The sequence below is a fragment of the Gossypium arboreum genome, chromosome 10 (assembly GCF_025698485.1).
Source record: "Gossypium arboreum isolate Shixiya-1 chromosome 10, ASM2569848v2, whole genome shotgun sequence".
NCBI classification, from domain to species: Eukaryota; Viridiplantae; Streptophyta; class Magnoliopsida; order Malvales; family Malvaceae; genus Gossypium; species Gossypium arboreum.
This window is the reverse complement of record NC_069079.1, coordinates 4,553,576-4,569,947: the sequence shown is the minus strand read 5'-3', so window position 1 is coordinate 4,569,947 and position 16,372 is coordinate 4,553,576. Positions and strand designations below refer to the sequence as shown.

The window sequence follows — 16,372 nt, the reverse complement described above, 5'->3', positions numbered from 1 at the left end:
GGCTTCTCATTGTGGAATTGGGAGGGTGAAATGAAGTCGTTTAGATGACGCTAAAGGTGACGTGGTAAATTGTGGCTAGGTTCCAATGACGTCATCCATGACATTAGTTTTGTGGGCTCCTTATTGGCTGTTACTTGCCAACTGTCAACTGGCGGACCGGACAGCCCGGTTCATACGATCGAGTCTTGGATTTTTTTTTTATCATAATGTAGGCCCTAACTTAGAATTAAATTAAATTAAATTAAATTAAATAAATAAACAATTTTAAATTTAAAAAGTAATTCAGTTTATAAATGATATTATGAGTGTGACAGCAAGGTTTAGCTTTCAGCTCTTGATATTGAAATTAATTTAATAACTTAAACTACAACTTTTATGTATTGGAAAATAGTTTTAAGCTTTTCTATTTTACTTAATTTTATTAATAAATAACTTAAAAGCCAATTAAAACTTTGGATTTGTTCTAGAAAAAGTTTTGAAAGGAGAGAATCCATAAATAATTTTTTTGTTTAGGTAGATTAGAATTAGAAGTGGTCATGAGTCGGGTTGGACTGTGTTTAAGTATGACATTAACATGTTTTATGTTTATCCAAACTGGCCCGCCCATATTTGTAAAAAACTAATCTAAGCTCATTTTAGGCTGGCCCATATTATTTTTAAGATTTTTTAAAAAATATATTTATATTATATTATTTTAATATTTAATAATTTTATACATTCTTTGTTTATTGAAATTTTTATACTGATCATATTAACATTATTTTAATGTTCACATTAGAGTAGTATTATATATTTAGTATAAGTTTATTTTTTTGAATGCGTTTTAAATTACATAATATAAAGTATTATAAAATTAAAACATGTCGAGTTCGAGCATTGAATGTCCAAACTCTCCCAAACCCATTTTCGGGCCTCATATATTTTTACAAACTCTCTCAAATTTCAAACAAACCTTCAAATCTAGACAAATAATCTAATCTATGGACAAGTCTAATTAAAATAGATACGGGAATAGGCACGTATATATTTACGACGCAAGAGGAATGAATCAACTTTAGAAAAGCCATACCACATGAAATAGTTGGTGTTGTTTTCTAATGATTTATAAATTTTGAAGAGAAACAATGGGATAAAAAAAAATTGCATGACAAATTATTTAAATGTAGATAACTTATTTAATTATGCGATATTAAAAATAATAATACAAATTTAAAAATACTTTAAACGAAAGATAGAGGTATACCATAATTTTTACATCTATGCTTACATACAATCCAAGGAGGTTGCATCTTTACAAATATTAAAAACCAAAAAATTCTTGAATGTAAGGGAGGAAGTAAAATGGATCCATCAATCACCATATTATGCACTGTGCAAGTGGAAACTTCCAACAAAATGAATTGTAATATGAACTCAATAGGCATGAAGATTTCTTAGATGTAACTATCAATAAATAAAAATTTGTAAAATATGGCTATTGAGTATTAGTTCAATTAGTATGGACATTGTTATCAATGCAAAAGAACGTGAGTTTGAGTGCATTGAAACACATTATTATCATATTTATGGAAAAAACTAGTAGTTTTAGATGTTGTCTTACAAAAAACAGATGTGATTCAAACCTATAATTTAATTATAAGGTGAAGAAGACAATTCAAAGTTATTTTTTATTCTTAATCATAAAAAAAATGGTTGTGGAAAAAGTTATAAGATATATTAAGTATAAATTATCTAAATTTAGATAAATTATGGTTTAAGGGTGTAAAAACCTTTAAACTTTTTCAAAAAAAGTAATTAAGTCCTTATTTTAATTTTTTTCACTTAATTGGGTATTTGAACTTTCAAAATACATAAAAAAAAGCTGTCAAACTTTTTCAAAAAAATAAATAATTAAGTCCCTATTTTTTCACTCAATTAGGTATTTGAACGATAAAATGTATTAAAAATGCTATCTGACCACTAACTTTAACAGTTGATCATTAAAGTTAACTGTCTCTAATTTTTTCAGTTAAAGCCACCCCATGTCACAACCACCACGTGACATGTGGCAAAAACTTATAAAAAATAAAAATCAATTTAACGATTAACTTATAAAAAGGATAAAAATATTAAATTTTTATTAAAAATTAGAAGAAAAAAATCTAAAATATTGTAAAATTTTATAAAAATCATAAAAAATAATAAAATACATAAAAAAATCATTTAACGATTAACTTTAACTGGTGACCATTAAAGTTAGCAACCCCCATTTTTTTTAGTTAAAACCATCATGTGTTACACCACAGTGTGACATGTGACGAAAAATGATAAAAATAAAATTCAATAAAAATTATAGAAAAATATAAAATACTTTTTTAGTACGATAGTTTTTATAATTCTTTTACTTAATTTTATATTTCTTTATATTTTTTATAATTTTCTTATGACTTTATAAAATATTTTAATTTTTTCTGTATTTCTATATATATTTATAATTTTTTTATGATTTTTATAAAATTTTACAATTTTTTAGAATTTTTATAATTTTTCTAATTTTCAAATATTTTTTTATTAAAATTTAATCATTTTTATAACTTTTATTGATTTTTATTTTTATTATTTTTGCCACATGTCATGTTATGGTTGTGACACGTGGTGGCTTTAATTAGAAAAATTTAAGGGTGGTTCAAGTACCCAATTGAGTGCAAAAAAAAATACAAGAGCTTAATTGTTTTTTTTTTTGAAAAGTTTGAGGACTTTTTTATGTATTTTAAAATTTAAATACCAAATTGAGTACAAAAGAAAAGCAGGGCTTAAGTATTTTTTTTTTTTTAACTTTTAGGAACCAATTTTATACCTTACATAGATAGAAAATAGATTAAAATAATAGATAAATAATAAAATTAAGAAAACATAATTAATTATATTTTATTTTACCCAAACTGCCTATATTTAATCTCAATAAAAGTGTTTATTGAATTGAAAATCTAATTGAAAAACAACTAATAATTATTTAAAATTAAATTACCTATAGTTAATCTCAATAAAAGCATTTATTGAATTAATTTTTAATTATTTTTTTTCAAAGCACCTAAATTTCTCCTATTAACATTTTAAAATAACCAAATTACTCCTATGACTCCCAAATAAAGCTGGTTTTATATTATATACAAATTATTAAAGTTTTCTAAAATAAGTATATTTTTTCATTTAACGTTTTAATTTTTAATATTAGTTAATATTTTAAATATTTTACAATATTTAGATTTGAATTATCATGTAATATATAATATCATAATACTTTTTGTTATATTAATTTTTTTACAATAATTCAAAATATAAGAAAATATGGTTTTAGTCTTTATTTTAATTTATTAATTACCAATTAAATAAATTTTTATGCAAACATAAATTAAATAATTAAAACTAATTTATTCATTGCATGGATAATTTAACGATCAACTTTAGGTCGTATTTTTCATTAAATAAATTTGATGGGTATTTAAGTTGAGTTATAGAATTATTATTTTATTTTAAAATAATTTAATCTAAAAAATATCGTCACATTTTAAAAATTTGTACTACTAATAAAATAGATTAGGTGTATATATAGACAAAAATGGCATAACCCTTTGTTCTTCTAAAGGGAATATAAATTATTTGCAAAAATGTACCAACATATTTTAATAAGTTATTAATAAACGTGAATAATGTGCATGCAATTGGTCAGTCGGCAGAGAGAGAAAGAATCAAAATATTTACTTTAGTTTCCAAGACCCTTCCTTTCGCTGTAGCATTGACAAATTAAAACCTTCTTTTATTCTCTCTCTCGGTTAATCCAATCAATTTATTGAATTTGCATTCACATTTGAGATATGACATGTAAGGATTGGATGAGGTGGAATTGGTTCCACCTTTACCTTTTCATTTGTAAATTTATAAAAATTAAAGGAAAATAAATCAAATACATGACATGACATGATATGAGTCGATTGAGTCATAATTTAATTAATATGAATATTGTTATTAATATATGAAAATGTGAGTTCGAATGCGCTGAAACGTATTTATGAGTTGAGGACGGACTATAAGTAGTTTTAAGTATTGTGACAAAAAAATAAATATAATCGAACCTATAATAAAATTGTTCAAAAATAAAAACTTAACATGATAAAAATGTTGGGTAAAATTTTGTTTTAGTCACTTTATTCTATGTTAATTTTAATTTTTATGTTTTTTGAAATATAAAATTTTAGTATTGATCTAAACAATACTAATTAAATCTATTTAGTTCGATAAATCATTCACTATCTTCATTTGGTGTTTATCTCGAACAAGAATGGCTTACAAACTCGCACGATGCATAGTTTTGGGTAATTTTATGTCTGCTCATTTATCTTTGTTAGGCTTTTCTTTCTCTATTGTTTCGTGGTGTTCAACTCTCTTGATACGGTGATGTTTTGTGTTTTTCCAATCACTTTATGAATATGTTTTACTAGCAAAAAAAAAATCTATTCGGTTATTTGGCTACTACTCTTTATTTATATGTAACGTTGTAGTTTAGTCCATATTCTCTAATTGAATAATTCTTAATTCCTATATATTTTTAAATTTTAAATTTCAATCTTGACGTGAAAACAACAATTAAATTATTTTTAAATAATATATGAAAATAATAAACAAACATGATACTATACATACGATAATAGATTTATCATATTCTAATTTAAAATAACAAAATTTAATAAATTTAAAAACACCTTAAAAGATAATTATTGTTTAATAAATTTAAAAATTAAAATAATCAAATAAAAATACTGGCTACAAGCCCCAAATTGTGATTGGAAAAAGAAAATGAGTCATTACACTCAAATATATTCCTTTCACACCCCTAAAATTAAAATCTACATTACTTTTTTATTAAAATTTTGAAGTTCTTAGATTTATTTTAGTCACTTTCTTTCTTTTTTTATACATTGATATTGTTTGAGTTAATTATTTTAGTTGATTTTTCTTTTGACTTTTTTTTATTTTCAAAGGTTAAAAGAAAATTGTGGTTCGAATTGGGTTGAATCTGATCCTTTATTCATTTTCACAATTTATATATAAGATAAATATTTGGTCTGTCGTGAATGTACTTTTATTCCACATGCAATTTTAAATTGACATTTATTGTTTTTTTAATATTTTATTATATTTTTATAAAACATTTGTCAACTCCCTAACCTTACTCGGTAGAGTATAAAATATTTTTTACTATTTTACTATTTTAATTATTTAATTTAAATTTAATCCAAATAAAAATAATTTATGCAAGTTTTATAAAATATATATATTATAGAGCTTTTACAAAACTTTATAAACACAAGTTTTATTAATTAATTGACTAACATAATGTATTTAATCGATTATACACTAAATTTTTGAAAATATTTTATTTCCTTTGTTTAACTAAAATGTGACATTTGAAATTCTTTAGTCATTTTTTAAAATTTTTTTTTAACTTTAATTATTTTAAATATTTTAATCAATTACATTTTATAAAAAATATATTTTAAAATTATTGCATTTATTATTTTAGGCATAACCGTGGGAACAATTTGTCATCTATGACTTGACAACACAATTCTATAAATATTTTATCAAAAAAATTTGACCTTATGTCCGTCATATTTAATTAGTTCATACAATCTACAAAAGATATATTGGAAAGTACTTATTATAATACCAATGAATCCCTTCAGCTTGATCCCAATAATACCCAAAGTTTACACATGAATGGGACTCACCCTAGACAACTTCTTTAATTGAATAAAGGAGCTGTAGTTTTCACAAAATATAGTTAAAATTTGGTTTCTCTTTCTCTTGGCAATAATATTAAGGCCTGAAGTATGGACTTTTGTAATGTATGGTCCAATATTCAAAGGGCTTCCTGGTCTACTATATATATGTATATAGACATGGGCCTAGCATATTCCAAATAAAATGGAAAGAAAAATGGAGTGATGAATTTTAGAGGTCATAACTACAAATATAATATAATTATCAATATATATTTAAGTTAGGATTAAATCGATATAAAGTATAAACAAAATTTACATATAAAATTGTGTATGGTGGAACCAGAAATCCTTTAATAGACCATTATAAGGTAGAATTAAACTAATACAAAACATAATTGAATGAATAATTGAAATATAATTCGACAAAACCAATAAAGGATGATTGCAAGATTTTGAATTTAGATACTCAAAGACTCAGGGTGTCAACATTTGCCAACAATACTGATACTTCATTAGGAATAGAGTTGAAGTTTTCCTTTTTAATATTTGGGTTCAAAATTTTGGATTTTAAAAGTATTAATATTTAGTATACTTGCAATACATTTTTTTTTTATTCCACAACAAGTCTTAAAAATTTGTTATGTGTCTCTTATAGAGGACTTGTTAATCCTTTAACATTCCTTGTGGAGTTTAAAAACTCCATTGACAGTTCTCTCATGTTTAAGAGAAAATATTTGATACACTATCAGTGAAGTTTTTAAACTTTACAAATAAAATTAGGGTTGACAAATGTCCTATAAGAGTATATTTAAAAAAGTTCTGATCACATCTGTTTTTTTTTACGTAATGCCTATAATTACCCATAACCTCACCCCAATTCATAAATAGGAGGATAATGTACTTCAATGCACTTGAACTCATGTTGTCCTGCATTTGTAATAATGTCCATGCTAATCGAGTTAAGGCTCAATCGACAAAACCTTTTAATTTATTAAATACAAGTAGTTACACTCAAATCTAATTTTATAAGTATGAACATATATAAGTATTTGAGATGATTATGGTAAAAAAAATTATTATATTATAAACCCTAAAAATTATATTATAAAAATAATTTGTGTATCTTATAAAATTATAACAAAAAATTTTATTTAAATCTTTAAAAATTTCTCAAAGTTATGAAAAAAATTATACTTATTTACAAAAAATTGTTATAGTTTGTCTTTTTTAACCATAAATTGTTTAGAAAAAAAACTTTCTAAAGTTATGGAAAAATATTATTTATAAGAACTGTTATATAAGTTTTGGATAATTTATAAAACCCTTTATTTTTTTTAATAAAAGTTATATATAATAAATTTTATATTATTTTTTACTTAGGGTGGGTTTGGATAGGTGGCCTGTCACCTGTGGTTAATGTAAAAACAACGATTGTGGTGAGATTAGATAATATAACATGAGATAAAAATTGTCCATCCAAACCCGCCCTTAATTTACGTATTAAAAAAGGTGCTATATCTTAGCATAAATCTTTCTTCAAATTAAGTTTTTATAATTAAAACTATAAACTATTTAGGCTATGGACCCAAATATAATAATGTTTATGCTAATATTATGCAAATAAAAATGGTTTCTTACACCATATTTTGGGGCATGATACCATTTGAGAAAATAGTGCTAGACACTAACACAATAGACAACTTGTGAACTCTTTAATTTAATACATTCAAGGCTTCGAAATGTGGTTGAGGAAACATTTGTTGTTCTAAAAAATATTTGCTATATTAACAATATTATCTCAGTATAGCATAAAAAAAAAATTGGATCATGCTAGCATGTTGCATATTTCATAACTTCCATGATAGGTGAAATTGAGATGATCTTTATTTCGAAGAGCAAATGAAAGAAAGAGATATTGATAATTTTAATTATGTAAATTTAAATTTAGATGATGATAAATTTGGTCAAATCCCAACAGATAATGATAATGAATATGTTAAATATTAAAAAGGAAATAACCCAACAAATATGCATTAGAAGAATTAGATAAAAATTACATATGATGTTTAGTCTAACACGATACATATGATGATTTGATTTTAAATTTTTTTATTTGTTTAGAAATTATTTTATCATACTAATATTTTTTAAATTATAAATTATATAACTTTATAATTATAATGTATACTACCAAACACGACATAAGTAATTACAAAAGAATGTAATTACTATTCTAATAATTAAATTTACATTCATCCAAACATACCCAAAAAATATAACATGTGAAATTATTATTATTCTTTAAAAAAATATAATTCATTAGAGGAAATTAATTATTATCTATCTATCTATGGAAGCCATGGACAGATTCCATGTATTGATCAAAATGGAGATGAAATTACTTATTTTAGCTCTTTTTTTCCCTCTTTGGAAATGTGAGGTTGCAATCATATGATTTCATGATTTACCAAAAAATGGAAAGGAAAAAGAAAACCTTAATTGAAATAAACCCTTTTAATGTGTTAGATTCTTCTGTCTCAATCTTGTTTTACATTTTCCTTAAAAATGAATAAGAAAGAAAAACTGGACATTACTGGGTTAGCATTTAGCAATCATAGCTACCCCAAATTCAAAAGAAAACAGATGATAAAATGAGGGGGAAGTCAGAAAAGTTATTTAGGTGTATAAATTAAATTGTAATTTTTATTATAGTAAAAATATAATTTTTAAAAGATTAAATTAAAATTTTATCATTTTAGGGGGTTAAAGTGTAATTTTATCTTTACTAATTTAAAATTTTAAAAATTTTAAATAGCCAAAGTAAATTTTTTTTTTCATTTTAGGAGGGTCGAGCCTGCTAACCTTCCAGATTCGCCCCTGGACAAAATTCAAGAAATTGAGGCATTTTTAATAAATTACATATATTCGGATTAAAATATGTTATTCATCCTCGTACTCTTCATAAATTTGAAAATTAGTTTGTACTTTTGTTTTTAGAAATTTAGCTTCTCAACTTTTTAGATTTCAAAATTCAGGTTCAATTATTAACACTGATAATTTTTTTAGTTAAAATTTTTGGCGTGACATTTTGAAATAAAAAAAATTTACTTGGTGATAATGTAAGTAAAAATTGATATTATAATAAATTATAATTTAACAAAATAATCTTACCAGTATTAATAGTTGAATTTAAATTTAGAAATCTAAAAATAAAAGGATGAATTTTTAAAAATAAAAATACAAAGATTAAATTCTAAATTTATAAAAAGTACATAAACGTATTACGTGTTTTAACTGAAATTAAGTTATTGAAATCTAATAAATAAATTTAAAATTTATATTTACGTATAAATATAGTTATATAAATGTAATTAAAATATATTTTGTATATAAAATTATAAGTATATACGTAAAAAATATAAAAAAATATTAATAAATCTAAAACATATTAATACGAGTAAATAGCAATAACGATATCCCCACCAAAAATACAGGCTACCTTGATTGTAATTGCATTTGCAAACGAACAAACATGAAAATTATTGTGAATAATAAGGCCAATGCTGCCTCTATGAAATATGTAATTTTGCAGCTAAGGACTAAATTCTAGCTGGCATTTTGTTTAATATATAGTACTCGAAGTAGCAAAATAATTCCAAAAAGTTTGTACTACGTACAATTATTTTTTATTAGATTTCTTCATTTTAATTTGTTACATTTTTTTAGAACAATGCATAAATGGAGCAAAATTTCACCAAAAACCACAAAATTGTCAACGTAGATATAACACTCGTAATATTTCTTATTGTTAAAATTCGGGTAAATTATTAAAATAGTCATTTTTTATTTTTTTAGATTACATTTTAGTAATTTATGTTTAAAATATTACGTTTTAGTCACTTATATTAACGTGTTGTGGTATTTTAGTCATTGAGCCATTAGTTGCCGTTAATAGTAAGTTGACGTCTCACATTACATCATCATTTCAAACAAAAATTTTAGGTTAAATTATACAATTGATCCTTATATTTTTTTTTATTTTGAGCAATTTATCTTTTTTTCTTTTATGTTCTTTTCACTTTTTCTTTTTTTTTTAAAAATTTTCCTTCTGCTTCTCCCTCTATTTTCCTCTCTTCTCTATCTCTTTTAACGTAAAAGAAAAAAATAAATTACTCAAAACGAAAAAATATGGGGATTAATTGTATAATTTAACCCAAAATTTTCGTTTGAAATGATGATTTAACGTGTTACGTTAGCTTACCGTTAATGACAATTAACGCTCAATAACTAAAACGTAACATTTCAAACATGAGTGATTAAAATGTAACCCAAAAAAAATAAAAGTAACTATTTTAATAGTTTATAGGTTGAAATTGTTAAACACATTTAATAAAAATATTGTGATTATAATTAAGTGAAGATAATACCAAATTTAGATAAAACCAAAGTTGCAAAAAGAGAAAAGAAGAAGTAAAATGAGGGAGAAAGAAAGACCACAAAACGTTAAAGAAGATTCTTCGAAATTATCTTATTTCATTTGACGGTCCAAATTATGTTATTAATTATTGTTTTTAAAATATAAAATAATTTACAATATAGTTAAAAAAGTGGCATAGGACAGCATATGATGCTTCGTAAACATGAGTGAGACAAAATAATCCTTGAAAATACCCATTGTCTCGTGAATCATAAAGTTGATAGGTCACCATCTTACGTTCCTAGTTTTACTTTTTTCTTACTATTTTCCCCACATAAGGTTTGCACTATGAGTTGGTTTTCCTACCTCATAAATCACAATCAGGGAAAAAAAAAAGTTAATCTTTTCAATGTGCTCCATTGGTCCTTCCCACTATCAAACCAACATGCCCACCAAATTTAACCATTTATATGTTCAACATAATTTCTATTTTTAAATTTAAATTTACAGATATTCTTTATGCTTATTTTACGGTTTATGAAATTTAATATATTTTAAAATTCGTGATGGTTTATTTTAACAATATTATTTTCAATGCTTGAATTTAATAGTGCATGACTTGAAGATAGAACTAAAACAGCAAAATAAATTTTCTTTAAAGACTACATGTGCTTTGTCATATTTTTAACTCATTTGTTTGGTCTGATTTTAATGGTCTATGTCTCATTTAGACGGTTTTCAATTAAGGGTGAGTTTGGATGGGCGGTGGGGTGCGGTGCAGTACGTTTAACTTATTTTTTATCTCACGATATAGTATCTAATATTACCGTCACTGTTGTTTTTTATACTAACCGTAGATAAATGCACCGCCCATTCAAACTCATCCTAAGTTTGTAAATGTATTAAGGTATAATGACTTATTTGATCCTTCAACTTTAAAAAAAGGTCATTTTAACATTTTATTTAATTTTTTGTCTCTTTTAATTATTAAACTTATATTATTTGTTAAATAATTTCAAAATGAATGGAAAAATTATCGCCTGTTAACTTTGTTGCACATTAGCAATTAATTAAATTAATTTTTTTATAATTTTTTGGTTTTTTATATTTTTTAAAAATTAATTAATTAATGTTTAATTGGAAGGTCAAATAAATCATTATGTATTCGCATAATTTTCATAATTTTTAAAATCACGGTATCATCGTACCTAAAAATTATCCAATGCCGAAATATTAGAATTGAGGATGAAAAAAAAGAAATACTATATTTGATCATATAATTCTTAAATTTAATTAGCAATATATTAGTGAATTTATGTATTTATAGAGGTAAAATTAAGTGTTCTTATTTTTTTATTTAAAAAAATTAGTTTAATTATCAATATTGTTAGTATTTTAGGTTGAAATTTATTAATACATTGATTACGTTGTTGGTATATGATTGACGTAAAAAAACATGCTAAATTAATTGCAGTATTTTTAAATTGAAAAAAATAAGGGTATTTAATTTTTAAAATTTAAAGTTGCAAGAGGACTACATCTCTACATCGGGAAATGTACAAGGACTAATAGCATAATTTGACGATCCCTCAAAATCCCGGTTCACAAATATGAACCCCCTTTTACGGGGAAGTTAACTGCTTTTAACTTGATTAAACCGGTTGGTCGAGGTCTAGCCATAATTAAAAAAAAAAAGTACTTTTCTTAACGGCCGAAAAGGGACAAACAAAACCACCGCCCACAAAGGCTTGTTATCCTAGTTTCCTTTTTGTTTTGCCTACAACCCCATTTCTTGAACTCTCTTTCCTTCCATAGCTGTCGTTTCGTTATCTTCTAGTTTTTGTGGGTTTCTCGGAAGAATGTCAGTGAAGCTTTATAGACTCTTCCCCGTTCCTCTTTCCTTCTTCAACCCCAATAATGGCTTCTTCTTTACATCAATTGCTCAAGGAAGAAGGGTTCGAAAAAGACAAGTTATTGAAGAACCAACCAGATGACTCCACTGCATTACCTATTTACATCTGCCATGGCCGAAAAAGCTCGGAGATAACCGAGCACAAGGATGAAAAAACTGTTATCCGAAATGGGTCCTCAGTGTTTTCATCATTTAAACCAAAATCAGATGAGCCTGTAATCGATGAAGCCGCCATTAAAGCTGTGATATCTATACTCGGTGGATACACCGGTAGGTACCTTAAAGATGAGAGTTACCGTGCAATGGTGAAAGATAAGTGCACCTCTTGCTTATTATCGCGGCGAAAAGCTGGTTCGGATGGTGGGATTTTTATGAACATGGAACTTGGTATTGAGAGCATTGACAAGTTAGTGGAAGATCGAGGGAACAAAAAGGAATTGAGGATGAAATTGTTAAGGAATTCGATTCGGCTTTTGAGTATTGTTGCTTCATTGAACTGTGAAAAATCGAGGAATGGTTCAACTTGTGGAGTACCCCATTCTCATCTTTCAGCTTGTGCTCAGCTATACTTATCTATAGTTTACAAGCTGGAGAAGAATCATAGGTTATCAGCTAGGCATTTGCTTCAAGTTTTTTGTGATTCGGCTTTTCTAGCCAGAACCCATTTGCTTCCTGATTTATGGGACCATTTTTTCCTTCCCCATTTGCTTCATCTTAAGGTTTGGTACCACAAAGAACTTGAACATCTCTCCAACTTGGGCAATGCTTTGAAAGAGACCAAAATGAAAGCTTTAAGTAAGCTCTATAATGACCAAATGGATATGGGAACAGCTATGTTCGCTATGTACTATAAAGAGTGGCTTAAAATTGGGGCTAAAGTCCCACCAGTTCCTACAGTGCCTTTGCCATCAAGTTCCAGTTATGGATCATCAAGAAGGAGATCATCTGAGTCTCATGCTTCAGTTTCTTCTATTAATAGAAACTTGTAAGTTAATAATTTAGATAAGTTTTAAGTCATTTTGTGCTAAGCATTCAAGAAGTTTTGACTTGTTTTTCTCGATTGTCTTGAATGTTTCTAAAGGTATCAGACTGTGTTTGGTGCGACAACCGAGTGGCAATCCATGGAGCTTGATCGCCGAATCAGGACATCGATCGATATATGTCGCCTCGAGGCAGAAGAAAATGAGTTCAAATATGAAAACTACAATCAGGTAATTCTATCAGGCTGCGATTAGTTTATCATACTGTTATATTGCAGAGTATATCATTCATGGTTCTGAAACTTGGCAGAACAAGAAGAAGATACATAGGAGGTCATCATCAAGCCATATTCATAACACTCCGAAAACCGAATTATTGCCCGAGACACAAAAATCAAGCCATTTCCGGTTTTTTAGCTGCCAAAGTAGGCCAAAAGGATGCTTGGTAAACGGGAAAATTGATGTCAGAAATAATTCAATGAGAAAGTTGGAACATCTTGATCTTCCTTTGAGTGATTTAAGTAAAGCCATAGCTACTATTTGCTCCTCAGATGTCCTAAGTGACTGTGAAATCGCAATCCGGGTAATGACCAAGGCATGGTTGGACTCACACGGTGATTCTACCATTGAAGCTGCTTTAACAAAGGCGCCTATTATCGAAGGAGTCCTTGAGGTTTTGTTTGCTTCCAACGACGATGCAGTTATGGAATTAGCAATATTGATTTTAGCAGAATTTATAACTAGGAGTAAAGTGAATAGGCAGATAATACTCAACTCAGATCCACAGCTTGAGATCTTCTTGAAACTGTTGAAAAATAGTAGTCTATTTTTAAAAGCTGCAGTGCTGCTTTACTTGTTGAGGCCAAAGGCAAATCAAATGATATCAACTGAGTGGATACCCCTAAGCCTTAGAGTTTTAGAATTTGGAGAGCATTTGCAGACTCTTTATACAATGAGATGTAGTCCTCAAGTGGCAGCATTATACTTCCTAGACCAACTTTTAACTGGTTTTAATGAAGATAGAAACTTAGAGAACGCTTGCCAAGTGGTTTCTCTTGGGGGATTGAACCTTCTGATGAGAAATGTGGAGTTCGGTGGTGTTCTCGAGCGGAATAAGGCTGCCTTGATCATATCCTGCTGCATTCGAGCTGATGGAAGTTGTCGACACTATGTAGCTGATAAATTGAACAAGGCAGCTCTGATTGAACTTATGGTTGGGAACTGTAAGGATTCTAATGGATCTGTTATTGCTTTACTAACTGAGCTACTCTGCCTAAACAGGTACCAATCCATTTACGATTTACCGTGATTTTCTGATTTGTTCTCGAACTTCAAATGCATATCCTTATTACCAAGTGAATGTTAACAGAAGAACACAGATGATGAAATTCTTAAATGAACTGCTGAGAGGATGGGGAGGCTTGAATGCCATGCACATCTTATTAGCATGCTTGCACAAAGCTCTACCCGAAGAACGCCCCCTGGTTGCAGCCCTCTTGTTACAGCTTGATCTTCTGGTAATTAATTTCATTGCCATTCACAGCATTATATACCACCAATTCTGCAATATTTCGATTCAGAAATCACGGATTGCAGTCATTTTACAGGGAGATCCTTTTAGATGCAGTGTCTACAGAGAAGAAGCAGTTGAGGTAATTATAGAAACTTTAGATTGTGAAAAATGCAATGAGAAGATTCAACAACAATCCGCCAAAGCTCTTACGATGTTGGGAGGTCGGTTTTCTTACATGGGAGAGGCAACAACTGAAAGTTGGCTTTTGAAACAAGCAGGCTTTCATGAAAATTTGGAGGATTCATTTCAAAAGAAGGAAATAGGTGATAATTTCTTGGTAAGCTACTAATATGATTTGTCTATATATGGTTGTTAATTATAGTTGCAAGATTTCAAGCTACACTTATTGCTAAAACTGCTGCAGATACCTATTCTTTTCTAATGTCTGTTGGTCTTTTTATTTTTTTCTAGGATGAGGGGGAGGAAGAAATAGAAAATTGGCAAAAGAAAGCAGCAATTGCATTGCTAAATAGTGGTAACAAGAGATTCTTGGCTGCTCTTTCAAATTCCATGGCAAAGGACATTCCTAGTTTAGCACGAGCGAGCCTGGTAACCATTGCCTGGATGAGCTGTTTTATGCATTTGGCTGGAGATAAAGATTTCCAGGCCATGGCAAGCTCAATACTCACGCCCCGGTTACTAGAATCCTCGAATCCCAATCGAGTACTTGAAGAAAGGGTGCTTGCTACTTTCTCATTGCAGCAAATCAGAAAAAGCTCAGGTGACATTTTCAAAGCTAGCCTTAGCCATTCAATCATTTCCTTTTTTTAGTAAATGAAATTTCAATACTTCTGTTGCTATCTTTTGCTCCATCCTTGACAGATCAATATGTTCATCTTTGATAGAATACATAGCCTGATGAGCTTATTCAACCGTCTCACAATCACTGCGAGGCACCGGTAGCCTGAGCTTGAGGCCTGGACGGTCTGGCTTGTTAAAGAAATGCAAGAAATCATCCAAGTCTTGGATTTCAAAAAAGTGATTATCCAATCACCCTGACCTAATTCATTAGAGAGGATGATAGATAAGTTGCTACTTCTTCCAAATTCTTTACATCTTTTGAGAGTGTAGGTAAAATGAATGTATATATACACATGATTTCCCCAAATAAAGAATGGAATGCAAAATCTGTTTTCTTCCTGGAAAACATGATGATGACCAATAACATACAGATTTAAAATGACAAGAAAAACTTAAAACTACTATAACATGCAAGAGCTTGATGGCTAATGTTTTCTCTTTTGTTTTAACAGTGTTTGGTTTGGTTATTTTCACCTTGTACTCATACATGTATTTGTATCTAATACTCACCCTGAATCTTGATAACATAAGTTATCATCCTATCTCCATGGAATATCACTGTTTTGTCAGATTCGCTAGAATGACAAATGATTTCAATGACCAATCTGTTTTTATGTCAAAAATCTTATTTATAAAAAATCTCTTCATTCGTCATGGCTCATGGCACATAGGACATGGCTACCGGGCAGTGAATGTTTGGATGCAATTGATATCTCAAAAATCCAACAAAAAAAGAGTTTGTGGTGGATATATTCTATAGTGGAAAAAAACATAAGGGGCAGCTCTTTCCACTGAATAATACAAAAACAGAAGCAATTAAAAAGGAAATCTGTCTCATTCCAATTTCTAGTTCTGAAATAACCTATTTCATGTTTTTAGCTACCCTGTGGCTTTCTAATTGCCCCACCTTCACATGCCTGACTCCAC

At 27.8% G+C, this 16,372-nt stretch overlaps 1 protein-coding gene across 2 annotated transcripts; it reads left to right on the top strand.

The window, feature by feature from the left end:
- The first annotated feature begins 11,667 nt into the window (after positions 1-11,667).
- Positions 11,668-15,791, top strand: LOC108487073 (putative E3 ubiquitin-protein ligase LIN). 2 transcript variants are annotated; one of them, XM_017791301.2, is made up of 7 exons: positions 11,668-13,076; positions 13,173-13,302; positions 13,382-14,352; positions 14,441-14,588; positions 14,679-14,921; positions 15,056-15,365; positions 15,490-15,791. In XM_017791301.2, the coding sequence occupies exons 1-7, from the start codon at positions 12,097-12,099 to the stop codon at positions 15,501-15,503; spliced, it is 2,796 nt and encodes a 931-aa protein (XP_017646790.1). In that variant the 5' UTR covers positions 11,668-12,096; the 3' UTR covers positions 15,504-15,791. The 2 variants fall into 2 exon arrangements, with proteins under 2 accessions (XP_017646790.1, XP_017646789.1); XM_017791300.2 differs by having other exon boundaries at positions 15,467-15,791.
- The last annotated feature ends 581 nt before the right edge of the window (positions 15,792-16,372 follow it).

Excerpts from the sequence above, each read along its gene's own strand:
- LOC108487073 (XM_017791300.2), top strand. The coding sequence starts at position 12,097 with ATGGCTTCTTCTTTACATCAATTGCTCAAGGAAGAAGGGTTCGAAAAA. Across the intron at positions 13,303-13,381 it reads AATATGAAAACTACAATCAG|AACAAGAAGAAGATACATAG; the intron begins GTAATTCTATCA and ends GAAACTTGGCAG. Across the intron at positions 14,353-14,440 it reads GAGCTACTCTGCCTAAACAG|AAGAACACAGATGATGAAAT; the intron begins GTACCAATCCAT and ends GAATGTTAACAG.